Genomic DNA, 15,803 nt, shown 5'->3' with positions numbered 1-15,803 from the left:
GTGTTTTTCGGGCGTGTGTGTGTGTGTGAAGGAGAGAGAGAGAGAGAGAGAGAGAGGGAGAGAAAGAGAGCGAGCGAGCGAGAGAGAACCAGAGCTAAACATGGAAACGAGACTAGGCGTTAGTTGTAAACTAGTGCCGGTGTTGAACTGAAGAACTAGCGGCTGCTGGCTGACCACTCACTCGGGATTATTATGCCCAGCGCCAACGTGTCCGTGCGAAGTTTATCCGAAGTGGAGAAATACCTCAGCAGCCGGATGGTGAGTATCATGTGAGTGTATGTGCAGCATTGCTGTGTCACAAACGGCAGGTCCACTACTGTACCAGCGATACATTGTGGTCTGCTCAGCTCCATGTGAAACCAACAGCTGCGCCGGTTTAAAGCTGCATATTGCTCCCAACAAAGAGCCTCAGTACCCCGGTGATACATGTGGGCAAATGTCTCAGAAACAGGGGCATGTGTGTCTGTATGGAGCTGTTGTTGTTTTAAAATGATGTCTTCAAGTGTATGTCACTGTGAACTCTGAGTACAGTGGGACACAAAACCCTGGTCGGGACATAAAGGGTTTGTCCACATATTGGATGATATCCACATGGGACAATAAGATTTCTGTGCTGAGGTATGAAACTAGCTGTTGTTTACATTATAGATTAATCTGACGACTATTTTATTTCCCAGTATTTTATGATATTATAAAATGTTAGGAAATAGTGAAAAGTTCTCAGAGCCCCAGATGATGTGTTAAATGGTTTTTCCAGCCAACAGTCCATAACCCCAATATTATCAGCTGACTATGACAGAAGACCAAGAAACCAGCAAATATCCACACTGGAGAAATTGGATTCAGGGAATTGGAAATTGGGGATTTGGTCATTAAAAAAATACTGAAATGATCGAGAGATTGTCTGAATTGTTTGCCAGTTAATCTTTTGTCAGTTGATAAATCGATAAAATCAACGAAACATTTCAGCTTTAACTGAAATTAGCAGGCATTTATTTGTCTGACTGCTGTGGTGCCATTTTAACATACAAAGGCCTAGACGGAGTGAGCGAGAAAAATAAAACCCCCTACACATTCCAGTCCACTACAGCAGTCCTGTACTAAACTGATCCTTATGGCGTTGATTCAACTATATGGTGTTTTTTAATGCTATAGTTTGTGCTGATGTTGTATTGGATTGCAAGTCTTTCTAATATCTTTTCAAATCCAACCAAATATAATGGTTAAAGTATTTAACCTCCAGTATAATGCAGCCCAATACAACATCAGCACAACAAACTACGGCCTCAAATACAACTGAGTCAGTAGAAAAAGAACAAAAGTGATGGTCTACACAGAAAGTAAAAGTCTAAAGTAATGCATTTTTCCAGAGCTACTGTGTTGCATTCCATCTTGTGTTTCACCAAAATGACTCAATGTCTGACTGACTTTTTAAAAAATTTTTTATAACCATACTGTATCTGACATGTAGTGGTGTGTGCCCCTACTTTTGTCAAACTGACATTTAGAATATATAGCATCAGAGGATGTGGAAAAGCACTCTCTGAGATTAAACATAATTTAAGGCTTTCTGACGATAAAATACATTTTCCTTTATGGCCAGTTATTGTATTGTTCACATAATTTTTATTTACCACTATACACATTCTTAAAATATTATATACATAACACGTTATAATAATTTTATGCAAAAATCTGTTCCATGTGAAGTGTAAAAACATTGCTAATGTGCTGTAAACATTAAGCCCACAGCAAAGAGGTCATCACATAGAGAAATGTCCTGTTTACTGTCAGACTATGTACCTAATTTTACTTCCTCATCCAGAAACGTAGCACTGACTTGGTCAAGTCGAATCACTCTGTTTCTTTTTTTTTTGTTTTTAAAAAAAAAATGTTTTTAATATGCAGCTCAATTCGCAAATGTGCCTGAAAGAGCTTCATCAGGTTAGACAACATACAGCTCCACCTATCCTCAGACACTTGAGCAGGATAAGAAGAACCTCTCCCAAAAAGTCCTTTAAACTAACACTAACAGGTTTTGGGTGTGTGAATGGGTGATGAAATCCGCTAATGGCTGTGACAGATAAACCTGAGGATGTGGTTGAAACCAGGTGTTCTCAGTCACAGTGGCACTGAGGAGAGGAATAATTGGTCAAGTGTGATTCCTGTGCAGCCAGAAAGTCAAGTATGTTGATTCTCCTTCTGGTGTATGTATGAGCATCCAGGCCTGACAGTCAGTCACCTCTATTCTTCAGAGGTGGAGCGGATGTTTTGTCAATGACTTGTAACTAATTAGACAGCTGTAGTACACTGGCTTCAGAAAGTATTCAGACCCCTTCATTTTTGGCACATTTTTATTGTGTTGCGGATTTAATTTTAAATGGATGAAATTGCAATTTTTTTCTCATCAATATCAATATCGTTATCGTTTTATAACATTGCTCTGATCTATGCCTCATCACAATCTTATTGTGGAAGTCTACAGAGCATTCCTTATATGCTATGGCTTGATTTTTTTCCTGACATGCACTGTGAATCATGGGACCTTTATATATACAGGAGTGTGAGTTAGCCACAGGTGAATGCAATCAAGTTCTAGACACATCCAGAGGACCATAAAAACAAACAGGATGCTCACCACAATTTGGAGTGCCATAGTAAAGGATCTCAATACTTTTGTAAATAAGAGATTTCAGTTTTTGATTTTCAATAAATTTACAATAATATAATACTCCAATACAATACAATACAATAATACTCCATTTCTGAATACTTTTCTGAAGCCACTGTATAACCATCAGCTCAATATATATGTATATGAAACAACATATCTGACTCTGGGTTATCACTGCTGGACTGTGCAATTATGCTTTTCCTCCTTTTGTTGGCCACAAGTGACATTCCAGTTTTGTTTCTCAAAAAGCCATTGTGCAGAAGATATAGTGGGTTAGAGGCCAAAGATGACGCAACAATTCAGTTGGAGTGGCTTGTTTCCAGAAAGCGTCTTTAACCCTCAGTGGATGGTGGCTCTGTAGAGATTCGCGTGCCGTTCCTTAGTGACATGTCTGTCCTTACATGAACTGTATGCTTTTACCTGTTGTGGCTGTCGCACATTTGTGTCACCAGACAACGGCAAACATACTAGCCATCACGTCTGTATAACTGACAACCTCTTAACATGCTATGTTCTGTTTCATTAAATAGAAACTATTTTACACTTTTTTATTCTCTTTTATTTAGCTTTTTCTTGGCTAATGAGCTGCTTGACAGTTCACCAACTCTGCTTCATCATGGGCTCTACTCACTCTCTCACTTGATATCAGTACATTGAATATAGCTGCATATTTATCTTAATTGAATCCTGTTCAATACTCCCCCAGTCCATGGGGGCGAGCAGATGATGGGAGTGTTAATGGGCTATTGATTTAGTCCTGGACCAGCTTGTCTATGAGATAATAGCGCATACGTCTTAAGCAATTCATTTCACAGACCTCCTGGGGATTAGTCATTCAGAAAACTTAAGACTTCAAACTCTGTTGCTAGTTTTTCTTCCTCTTTTATTCTGATGAGGCATACTGTTCTCCCTCCAAAGAAAGCAATCAAAGTGTGACCACATAGGCAGCTGTGGGATGCAGATGAAAGGAGGAGGAGGAGATGTTGGGTCAGCTCTCTGACTACAATCAAAGATGTGCTCCCTGTCGCTCTCACTCTCTCTGTCTCTGGTTTTCTTCCCGTTTCCCTGTGTGAGCCCTGAGTGGGAGAGCGTCTGTATCCATGAGGATCAGCTGGAGGGAATACCAATAAGCACTGCGGGCTTCTTCCCCTCTGTGGGTCTGTTCTCTGCTGAAGGGACGGTTTTGTTCCATCTCAACGAGTGTGCCAGCTCTATTGCTGTGTGTGTGTGTGTGTGTGTGTGTGTGTGTGTGTGTGTGTGTGTGTGTGTGTGTGTGTGTGTGCGTGTGTGTGTGCGTGTGTGTGTGTGTGTGTGTATGTGTGTAAATGATAAATGATAATTAAGTGCTACCCTATGAACCACACACCACAGCCTCATCATTTTGGTCTTTTTTTTTTTTCTACCTTACTGTAAACACCTGTGCTTGTATCTGAGAATCTGCTCGCCTGCATGACCTGACCTTACATTGTGAACCGATGGTTTCAGCAGATTACAGCTATGAGTACTTAAAAACATCACTTCCTCATAATGGGAACAATGCCTTCCTGTTTGCGTAAGATGTCTTGTCTGTAGTTGTAATAATGCTCCCTCTTAATTGGAAGGGATAGCAAGTTTAACAAGAAACAATCTGAACCAATATTTATAGCACGAATACAGTTCAGTATTTAGTTTACACCCATACACACCCAGATCTAAATAATCACTGTGCTTTTGCTACACTGGTGAATTGCTTCTTGATTCTCTTCTGGTGCTGCAGTGGGCAGATGAGTGTAGCTTCTCCTTTTTTGCATGGAAAATTGAGTCACTAACTAGATCATTGATCAGAGAGAGACAGAGAACACTGCAGTGCAAGATAAGCAGCATCTGCAGTTTCTATCGACCCCCCCCCGACTTTGTGCCCAAAAAGGAGCAAAGATTTGGGGCGGATTTCTCAGGCAGAACAACACAGGGCTTTCGCTTGTTGGGTTAAGATTGAGGCTAATGCAGTTGGATCCTTATGTTATGCTGTCTACCGAGGCCAGAGAATATTAAATGGGTCATAATGCTGCACAGACACTGTGTGCTATGTAGGGCAGCGTGGGGGACAGGGGGCTCATACAGGGCTGAGGTGTAAGGGAAGCACCCTGGGGCCACAGAGGATTCCTGTAGACCCAGTTGGTGGAAATCATGATGATGATGATGATGATGATGATGATGATGATGATGATTGAGGTGATGTGTGCTGCTGAGCTGTGTTTTTTGGGACCGTCCTCTCTTTGTTATCCTCCCGTCCCCTTTATCTCTGATCTGTTTCAGTTTCTGTAGCGCTCTCTCTGTTTTGTCTCCCACTGTCTATCTGTCTCCTCTTCTGCTCTACTGACACACTAATATCACTGGGTGAGTCACGCAGAAGTGGGTGTGTGCCTGGCATGTTAATTTCAAGACAACAGTTTGATAGTTTGTTGCGAGAAGAATAAAAACAAGCTCTTCTCACATTGGTTGTGATAGATTTAGAAGATAAGATCGCCTAGACAGATAACCTGGTGCTTGATGGTAAAACTCTAACCTGTTTTCAGTTTGTGACCTTTCAGTTTAGGACATAATTTTGAGACTTTACCACTGCCATCTGCAGTGTTGGAGCTGCCTTTCCCCTAGTTACTGGGCTTTCACCCCCTCTGTCAACTCCAGCTGTCCCCAGAGACCTTCAGTCTTTGCCCTCCTACCTCAAAAACCCTTGGACAACGGCTGCATAAGTGTTTGGGAGAAATGGAGTGAAAAGTAGGGCAGCTCCTCAGCATATTTGGGAGGACATTTTCATCAGCATGAGCCTAATTCATTTAGCAGACCCACTCATCCAGAGAGACCCTCAGATTGCTCCAGTAGTTAGTCAGCGTGGGTAGAAATCTTGAAGAGCAGCAGCAGCATCGGCGTTGGAAAAAGGCTTATTAAACTGAAATGGTACATTTTTCTTAGAAATTTCTTATCAGGAAACTGTCAGATGTCAAATTTGATTTTGGTTTCTATTGTGTGAAAAACATCTGGGTCGTGTTATCCGTGTTATTTGAGCTGCTCATGAATCAGGCCTCGTCCTGCCAAAAGCCATCTTGTTTTTTATAGCAGAAAGTGTACGCCTCTCATTCCAGCTGTGTAATACAATTTTGGCTCGACAGTCGCTGCTCCAGGTGCATGAGTATGAGTATGGAAGATGTGTCGATACTCTTTCCAAACATCTCCCACCCCTGCCAAGGTCTGCTTTTGTTGCAGGCCTTGACAGTGGTTGCCAGGTCACTGTTTCATCTATTTTACACTCTTCCCCTATCTATGATATCACAGCACCTTGAAGCAATAAACCTAGACCCCTATTTGGTCCCCAATGCTACAGAGGAGAAGATTGGACAAAGTAAAAGCTAGTGGTGGGAGAGTGCCTGAGGAGCAAGCTTAGTTCCAGCACTGCAGAAATAGCATGCAGTGCAAGCAGTCTGGTCGAACAGTCAGTTCTTTGTGTTTCATGTTTGAAAACTAAAAAGACTGGGTAATATGAGCAACCTACACACCAGCCTGCCATACACTTCCTCTCGGAGGAGAAGGATATTAGGCTCCTCATTCTTTTGTATGACAAACAGGTTAGACAAAAGGGCAGCTTATGTGTGAACCCGATTGTTTTGACAAGAGATATTGCAAAGTCTCTGGGAGGAGAGGGATTGCAATTGGGTGCAAGGCTCCTCAGGCTATAGGCTACGTCAGGCCAGTGAATCCATATGCAGTAGCTCGCTCATCAGAATCCTGGACAGAGCAGAGGTAGGACATGACAAAGTCTGCTTTTTTCTCTGCAGAGAAAGAGTCCTGTGTTCAAGAAGGACAGACGCCAGAGAGGGGGAGAGAATGGGATGAGGATAGAGGCTGAAATACCCTATGCATGCTCGTAGAAATAGGCATGGCTTTCTCTGCTCACACACTACACATAAATAAGTATATATTATATATGTACAGTATGATAACAGGCACATAGAGACACTACACATTTATATTCATGTACAAAGAAGATTAAGAGTTTACAGTGCTACTAGCAGTCTGTTAAAGCTGTGCTTTTAGCCTAAAGCACAGCAGTGCTTTGAGCTAAATGCTAATGCTAGCATGGCCACATGCTCATAATGACAAACATGCTGATATTTAGCTGGCATAATGATTACCATGTTTACTATCTTAATTTAGCATTTACTTATTGCAAATCATGTCATTAGTTTTGCATGTGTTTTGTTATGGGGGGGGGGGGTCATTCTCTGAGCACCATGAGACCTCTGTACTAATTGTTGTCCCAGTTGTTCAGACATTTCACTAAAAAACAAAAATGTCAATCTCATGGTGGCACTAGAGGAAAAGTCAGGGCATCACCAGAATCATTAGGACTTCTTCTGGAGAACACGAATGAATTCAAAATATCATGGCAATTCATCCAATAGATGTTCAGATATTTCGATCTACAAATACAAAGCAGCTTTATTGTCGCACATTATGTTGAAACCACATTCTAGTAATACTCAGAGATGATCCACCAAATTCCTGCTGCTCTCCATAACGGCCTCAAAAACAAGTCTGACTAGTTGGAGGAGTGTGACGTCTTAGTGCCAGCAGCAAGTAAATGGCGGGGGTATGTGTGTAATTGGATAAGTTAAATACAACTGAATTAAGAGGGTCCTTCTGAATGTGTTTTTGTTTTAGTCTGAGTATCAGCTATATGTTACTCAGTGTGCACCATACATAATATCCCTATTATTGATAAACCCTCACTTGAGTTCCGCCTGACAGTCATGTGTGGAGGAGCGTCAGCGTATGGTGAACTTGACGCATTAGTCAATTATACGGGTTGCAATGTTTAACTGTTACGTGTTGATGTGGAAATGCTAAGCAGGATTGAGCCCTAAGTCTGCATGAGTTAGCTGTGATCTGTTTATTTGCTTGAAACTAGCAGTGTTACATTTGTTAAGGATTAGCTCAGCTTTGTACAGTCCAGAGTGCTTGTTGTTCAGCACTTTGTATTAGGCATTATCAGCTTACATGTCCTGTCATTACTCTGCTGTTGTACTGTGATCAACTTGCAAGATTCAGAGGCTTCTCAGGCCACTGTTAGTGCAGTGCCATTACTCTTGAAGTGACACTTCTGCTCTAAAAATGCAGCTCGGAAACCAAATGAAATCTTTGATTCGCTGCTTTCCTCAGTTTCCTCTTAAAGTTTCCTGCCGTAGTTAAACTTGCTTACTTCATCCATATTTATATATATTCTGTTTCACTTCCTCAAATCTACAGCAAAGAACTCAGAGTTATTGGTAGAACTATTGGCACATCGAACCGAATTGAATGTTGCGCCTCTCTCAGGAAAATGGTAATTTACTGTAAAACTAGGGGACATTGTCTGGAAAAGGGATTTCCTGAGCCTCGTGGCCTTGTGTGACATTATCACTGACCTACATTGGATGTGCATGCTCCACTTCTTTCATACACATTAATAGCTGTTATCTGAAGTTTGTCATCTGTCATCTGTGGACTATACTATAAACAGACAGGATTAAATTCTGGCTGCTAAATCGTAGCAGATGTGCCAAATAAGAGCATTACATACACACCCAGATGGTCTCACAGCGGCAGCATCAGTAGGAGAATAGTGCAGGAGCGACAACTACGTGTAAATACGGTATATGCAGAAATTCAAACACAAGGGAAAGAGGCTATTAATGGAAAATGACATTGCTTCACAACCTTGGTCTTATGTTTATTGTTTAGCCATCATTCCTAACCTTTTACTCACCAGCTGCTTTGTAGAGACACGAGGGAGCAGCGACACCACCTGACACATGTACAACTGAGTCTGCAGGGCGCAGCAACACTATCAGTTCAACCAATCAACCCAATTATCCAAACCATTCATCTGAAATTGTCTGTTAAATTGTTTGTTGTAAACACCCATGGTATTCCAGAGCTACTTATTAGTTCAACTTTGCACAATCATACACTGTGTAAAACTACTGTATCACAACCTGCCTGAATCCTGAAAACTAGATAATAATGACATTATTAATGCATGAAATTGGAATTGTAAATCTCCCCCTTGTAGGATCGGAGTACTGAGGGCAGTTTCCTGAGCATCGCTGGGTCAATGCGGCGGGGTTCTTCAGAGAACAATCTGGATCTGGACCTCACTGATGGAAGTCCCGGTCCTGCTCTCGGTCACGAGGTCCAGCGTAGTCGGTCTTGCTTGGACAACCTCCAGCAGAAGATCCTGAAGGTCACAGAGCAGCTGAAGATTGAGCAAACGGCACGAGAGGAGAATTTAGCTGAGTACCTGAAGCTGGTGAACAGTGCGGACAAGCAGCAGGTGGGCCGCATCAAGCAGGTGTTTGAGAAGAAGAACCAGAAATCAGCTCAAAACATCGCTCAGATGCAAAAGAAGCTGGAGCAGTATCATCGGAAGATGAAAGACAGTGAAATCCATCACAGCCCAACCCCTCACCCATCCACTGTCAAACACAGCACCATACCCAGGGAGTCACCCAGAGAGCTGCTGAGGGACATGACCGGCAGCGGTCGACACCCGACCATGGACAAGATCAAGACCATCGGACCAGGTGTTTCCCTCTCCCCTCCTTTCTTCTTCAGCAAGCCCAGAGAGTTCGCCAACCTCATCAGGAACAAGTTCGGCAGCGCTGACAACATCGCCCACCTCAAGACCACTCTGGACGCTTCCTCTCCGTTGCCCACTGACAGTACGGGAAAGGGGCTGAGCAGCAGCACCTCTATGGTGGGCAAGCCCAAGTATCCCAGTGATGACGAGTGCTCCTCGGGCAGTGCTTCCATTTCGGCAGACAGTAACGGGAACCCAGCGGGGGGAGGAGGGTCAGCGGGGCAGGCACAGGGTCAGGGCCACAGCCAGGGGCAGCCACCAGCAGGGGGAGATAACCAGAGCAGACTGGCCCTGAGCCTGGAGGAGGTGAGGGAGATCAAAGACGCCCAGAGCCAGTTGGAGGAGGATATGGAGGAGCTGAAGGCTCAGTTCAAGAGAGAGTATGGCATCATCAGCCAAACACTGCAGGAAGAAAGATACAGGTATGTTTATGTTACTTAATATTTAATTGTCCTTACATAATACAGCACGCGGCCTAATGTATAACATTATGTCTATTATCAGGTTGAGAATAGATAAAAATACCACTCATATAAACATGTAAAATTCACCCATAAACATCTACCTATACATAATAATTGTATTGCATTGATTGGTAGGTACGAGCGTTTGGAAGACCAGCTGAACGACCTGACAGAGCTTCACCAACATGAGATGTCTAATTTGAAGCAAGAGCTGGCGAGCATTGAGGAGCGGGTGGCTTACCAGGCACACGAAAGAGCCAGAGACATACAGGTATATTATGATGAATCTATTCAGTCCATATGTTCTGTGTACTACGGCCATTTATACTGGTTCATAAAATGATGACATGCTGGTGGACCAGTAGATATCTAAGTAAAATCTCAATGCGCTGGTGAAACTTGTCTGACATTCGTTGATACCAAAAGTCATTCAATAGCCATTACCATATAGAGGTGAATGTATTAGTTGCCGGTGTGTAATGGTTCCCTTCATCTGATACCGCTCTACAAAACAAAAGTCTGTTTTGTCAGCTGACATTTATGACCACAAATGTGCTTCTCCTCTGTCTCGTCTTTCTGCTGATGCATAATTAATAATTAATCTTTTTGGGGAATTTGGGTAATTGAGTATTAAAAGGTCAGCAAAATACCCTTCAGCAACTTGGGAAACATTCAGGCCCACCAAGTCTCTCTCTTGTGTTTTTCAGGAAGCCCTCGAGTCGTGTCAGACACGGGTGTCCAAGCTGGAGCTCCAGCAGCAGCAGCAGCAGCAGACGGTCCAGCTCGAGAGCCATGACGCCCGAGTCTTGCTGGGGAAGAGCATTAACATCATGCTGGCCATCATCACCGTTATCCTTGTTTGTGTCTCCACCGCTGCCAAGTTTGCCGCTCCACTGATGAGGAGCCGATACCACGTGGTAGCGACCTTCCTGGGGATTTGCTTTTTGACCATATTCTGGAAGAACTGGGACCGTTTACAGTACACCATAGACAGGGTGCTGGTGCTTGGCTGATAGTGGGGAGAACACACTGAAAACAACAATAACATGGACGCTGTCAGTTGTCAGGATAGGACTGTCTAAGAAGATTGGTTGTACAATCGTCAGAGGACACGATCGCCATGCATTTACAGAAGTCACTGTTTTTTAAAAGACAGACTGAAATGAAGTTATGGTCATTTTCTTGTCTAAAACTTGAATGTGTGTAGCTAATAATTACATTTAACCTTTGAAATAATATTTATATAACAATAAATTTTGTTACTTTCCTAGTGATTGCTAAGAAATCATCACAAAAGGTAAATTCAAGGAATAAGAAGGGTGAAGAGAAGTGCATTTACACTATAATGCAGCAACATGGGACTCCCTCTTTACCACTGTCCAGGGAAATAATCCATAGATGAAGTAAATTTGAGGCAGATGATTATTCTTATTTCATTTTGCTTCAGCTCAACTTTAATATCTTTCAAACTATTGCAAGCATGCACATGTAGACACAAAGAAAACCTCGAGCTTGGTAACTTGTCGGCCGCAGCTATGAAATGCTAAGAAGGAATAGTCTGAAATTTTGGGAAATTTGTTTATTTGCTTTCTTGCAGAGAGTTAGATGAGAACATTGCCACCACTCTCATGTCTGTATGGTCAATATTAAGCTTCGGCTAGCAGTTGTATCGCTGTATGAGGTTTAGGTGCTGCTTGGCGGACTTTGTTACCTTCAGACAAGGCCAGGCTAGCGGTTCCCTTCTGTTTACAGTCTTTGTGCTAAGCTAACAGGCTTCTGGTGTTAGCTTCGAATTTGCATACAGACATGAGAGGGGTATGAATTTCTAATCTAACATTTGGCAAAAAAAAAAAAAGAATAGGCATATCTTTTAATGAGGAACCTACAGACTAAAAGCACATAGGAAAATCGACATCCAGTTTTCATGATGTTTAGTTTTTTTTTTTCTTATTGCCTTGTCTGCCCCCTGTGTGGTCAGTCATCTCTTAAAATTGCTCTTTGTTCTGTTCCTGATGTTTAAAGTGCAATATATTTGATTTTTAGGAGCACCGTGTTTAAAATGATTCTTTTAGGAGTGATCGTATGACGTCAATGTTTTACAGTGACAGGGTGTTGGTGGTGGTGGATGGATGGAGGCAGGAGGAGGGGTGAGGAAGTGTCATTAATGCTGGCATGAGAGATCCATAACCACTGAAGCCACTGCTGGGCTCAGATAAGACCAGCTGTCTCCTCTCTCAAGGGCCAAAAATCAATCCAACTGCATTACTGTGCTGGTAGTCTGGTACCATCAACACATGCCAGCTCACCAGTGCAGCCACACATGCGCACACACCCAAATAACACAAAAGCAGAGTCAGACACTTGGCTCTCTGTATTTACATGTCTTATGGGTTTTGCCCAGTTTGATGTTTGTCTTTTACTAATAATGTGATAGAGAGGCGATGGGTTATACTGTGATACAAGGCCTTTTTCTGAGGAAAAATGCAATTCCCTTTTTTTTTTTTTTTTTTTTTTTAAAGAAGCAACAAACAGCCTTCAGTACTCCAATGATGACAGAGGAGCACATCACAGGCTCTGAGTAATGAACTATGAGCCTATTTTATGGACTGACTAATGTGTTATTTCATGTTTGTCTTACAAACATTGCCTATAAGGATCTCACATGAAGCTACGGACCACTTTTTAATGTTTGTCTGCCATTATAACATGTTTGTGTTGATTTTTGTCGTCGTCTGTGTTGTTCTACTGACTGTATCGTGTTTTGTTTTTTTTCTTTTCTTTTTGTTCCTATTTTGACATATTTGAGGAAGGTTTACCTGCGGAGCTACGGATCTGGTTTACATTCTCTTTTCATCTCCGGTGCACTATGTGATCAATCAGTTGTATTTTCATGCATTACGTGCCTTTGTCTGACAATTTCTGTTAAATTAAACAAACCTTTTTAATCAAAATGCGACTGATTTTTGGAATTGGTGTTGAGAGTTTGGTATGTGTCAGATGATTGGATTTTTCGCACATGTTCCAGCATTGAGACGTCACAGTAGTGTGGAGAACTGTCAGAAAATCAGATATTACTTCATGTCTCACTGGTGCCAAAAAGGCCATTGAGATTGAAGTTTGTTAACTCGCTGAAACGTCTCGAAAGCAACAGCACCAGAGGGAAAAAAAACCCTTAGAAAAACTTAATTAGCATGTACTTTCTAGTACTTACACTCTCTTTAATATAAACACCACACATATTTGCAGTTTTCACAGTACTAAATGCTCTCTCCTCCACCACCACCAGGGGGTGTAGGTGCTGCATTGTTGACATGAGAAGAGATTTTAATTTGGAAGGTTGCATGCTACCAACCAGATTTTATGCATGTTTTATGTATAAAATATTCATTTCCATTCTGTCAAAATCAATGCCACCGCTTCACACAAACATTTAAGATCACAACATCACAGAAAACAGAGACAAGCCTGTCCTGTGGCAGTAACATCACACTATGGAAGAGCAGCGCCTTCTGCTGTTGTGACAAATGAATATTGAAACTACAGCATTCCTACTAATTTCTCAAGTGCATGGCTCCATTGCAGCATATCTCTGTGTATTTCCTTTAACAGCAAATCTAGGACGCTACTTGTCTGTTACAGTGACTAATGTTGTTCCGAGGATGCTGATGATCAGAGAGAGAGAGATGGATTCAATTATTTTCACTTTAATGAATTAGCACAGTTCCAACTATATCAAACAGCCACAATAATAAATAATGACACATCATATAGCTACAAAACATGGGAAATATCCATTTTAAATAACATCACACATATATATATATCATTCATATTCTACAACTGAATCAACATTACTGCTGCAAATTACTATCAGGGAGCGGTAGGTGCAGATGCAGGGACACACATATACACACACGATCAAGCTCATGCATGGTTAAAATCAGCCGCACTGCAATATGGGTCACCTGGCCCTGCGATGTGCATGGTTTAGACTGTGTGGCTACTGTCTGCCTGCATGCCAAGCAGAGGTAGAGCCAGCCAGCACGGTGAGATACAGGGGCAGGAATGGGGATGATAGACAGATAGCTTAACTGGGGATCTGTGCCACTTACACAGTGTTCCCATACTTTGTGAGAGCTTAAGTTCAAAAGTGGAATTGTTGCGTGCACATATGTCTGTGTGTGCATGTGTGTAGGCGGACTGCCTGTGTTTCATGCATTTGTGGAGAGACTCAGGCCTCTGGGGGAGAAAAAATACTCAGATTGGTGTGACGCAGAGATCCTGACTAACACACACATGCACACAGCCACCCACACATGTACACACACACGCACACACACACACACACACACACACGCACAGAGGCTTAAAAATGGGGATTATGAGCTATATTTGTAGGTGTGAATGGAGAGCAATATTTTCTTTCCCAATCTCTTTCTCCTCTGTATTATGTGATCTAAAAAGTGAGCGCTTTCCTTTGATGTGAGCTCCGATCCTGTGTGTTTTCCATTGTGCTCTCCTGTGTGGCTCCTGGAGCTCGTTGGCCTATTCACTGGTCTCCATAATGAGCTGCTAATTATCCCAGGACCTCATCAAGTCTCTTTGGGCCTGCAGCTAAACCTCCTCCTCACACAAGTTGGCATGGTGACCGTAGGGGATGGGACCTACATGGAGGATGCCACCAAAAGAACCGCCACAGCTCCACTCCTGCTCTCCTCTACTGAGGGGGAGTGAGAGGGACACTTTTTTTTTTTTACTCTCAGGAAGGTGAGAGTGGGAAGTGTTGTAGATAGAATTAGCTTGGAGCATTTCTGGGTTTCATGTTGTGAATTTTTGTTGTGTGAGCATGGTTTTGTGTGTGTCAGTCTTTTTTTCATTGAGTACATGGACTGGATTATGGGAAAGTTCTGACCTCTGTGGCAACTTCCACACTGATTTAGACTCCTCTGGCAGCACTGGGCCCTTCCCATTTCCTGTTTATGGTGTCATGGAAACAGGCCATGTTCCCTTCCTCTGCTTTTGCACTATAACATAAAAATGTGCCCAGCATCTAGCAATGAGCCACAGCCTCATCCTTCAGCTGCCTCAAGGTCTGCAGCTCTGTGACGCTGCAGTGTCTGCGACCAGAATTAGAACTTCCAGTGACGAAGAGGTAGAAATAGGCGGCAGAAAATTTCTGATTTATGGAGACATTTATCATCAAGGTCTTCATATAAATCACCTCTTAAAATGCCCTAATTCAAAGGCACCTCCAATTTCCTTGAGTTGCTAAGCAACCATGGAGCGCCACAGCGATGCTCAGAGTTAAAGGCTGGCAGCCCGGTCGTGTAAAGTGGATTGTGGGGTGAATCATTGTCTTTTATAGCTCTGAGGTTCCATTACATGGCCAGCTGACAGTGACAATGATACACTGTCATTGGAGAGTAATTATGCAGCCTGTCCATCCCTCTGGTGTATCCACAGGAAAATGATGTCAGCTGAACAGTTGCAGAGGGGCTTGGGGTATTTGACCAGAGTCTATGGACAATCAGTTCATCATTTTATTCATTGATTGAATAAGATGTAACAACCTACATTGCTTTTGCTTGAACATTGAATTTGGTTATATATATATACCTTTTGTCCTTTTTATGATTCATCTCATTTGTTTTTGTTACAGTAAGTTATGTTTTTCATATGCACTTGTAGGTCTCTGCTTTTAGAGATCTTTTCTGTTGTGGCCCTGGAACAAAAATGAGGTTTTCTGCATTGGGTACAACATCACCTGAAAAATCCACCTCTTAAAACTTCATTTTGGCTCAGTGCCCCTCTACAAAGTGCTTCATGATGAGGTAATGTTTATGGAGCATTTATTATTTGTCGTATTCTAGCCTGCAAATTTTACTGTTTTTTCTCACTGCTCTCATTAACCTTGTTTCCAGCCGCAGCAGGCAGCTGTTTTCAGGAGGAGAGCTCTGATAAACCCACTGTACGCTCCCTGCCTAGCACCAACAACAGCACACAGACACAA

At 42.4% G+C, this 15,803-nt stretch overlaps 1 protein-coding gene across 1 annotated transcript; it reads left to right on the top strand.

Annotated features, from left to right (window-relative positions):
* On the top strand, positions 1–12,744 carry LOC111670854 (transmembrane and coiled-coil domain protein 3-like). Its single transcript, XM_023427773.2, has 4 exons — positions 1–258; positions 8,763–9,751; positions 9,929–10,064; positions 10,501–12,744. The coding sequence occupies exons 1-4, from the start codon at positions 193–195 to the stop codon at positions 10,804–10,806; spliced, it is 1,497 nt and encodes a 498-aa protein (XP_023283541.1). The 5' UTR covers positions 1–192; the 3' UTR covers positions 10,807–12,744.
* Positions 12,745–15,803: the final 3,059 nt, after the last annotated feature.

The sequence above is a fragment of the Seriola lalandi genome, unplaced genomic scaffold (assembly GCF_002814215.2).
Source record: "Seriola lalandi dorsalis isolate HSWRI2012SDOR001 ecotype SW California unplaced genomic scaffold, Sedor1 jcf7180002054862, whole genome shotgun sequence".
Classification (NCBI taxonomy): Eukaryota; Metazoa; Chordata; class Actinopteri; order Carangiformes; family Carangidae; genus Seriola; species Seriola lalandi.
The sequence above is the reverse complement of the archived record's forward strand: the minus strand, read 5'-3'. Positions and strand labels throughout refer to the sequence as shown.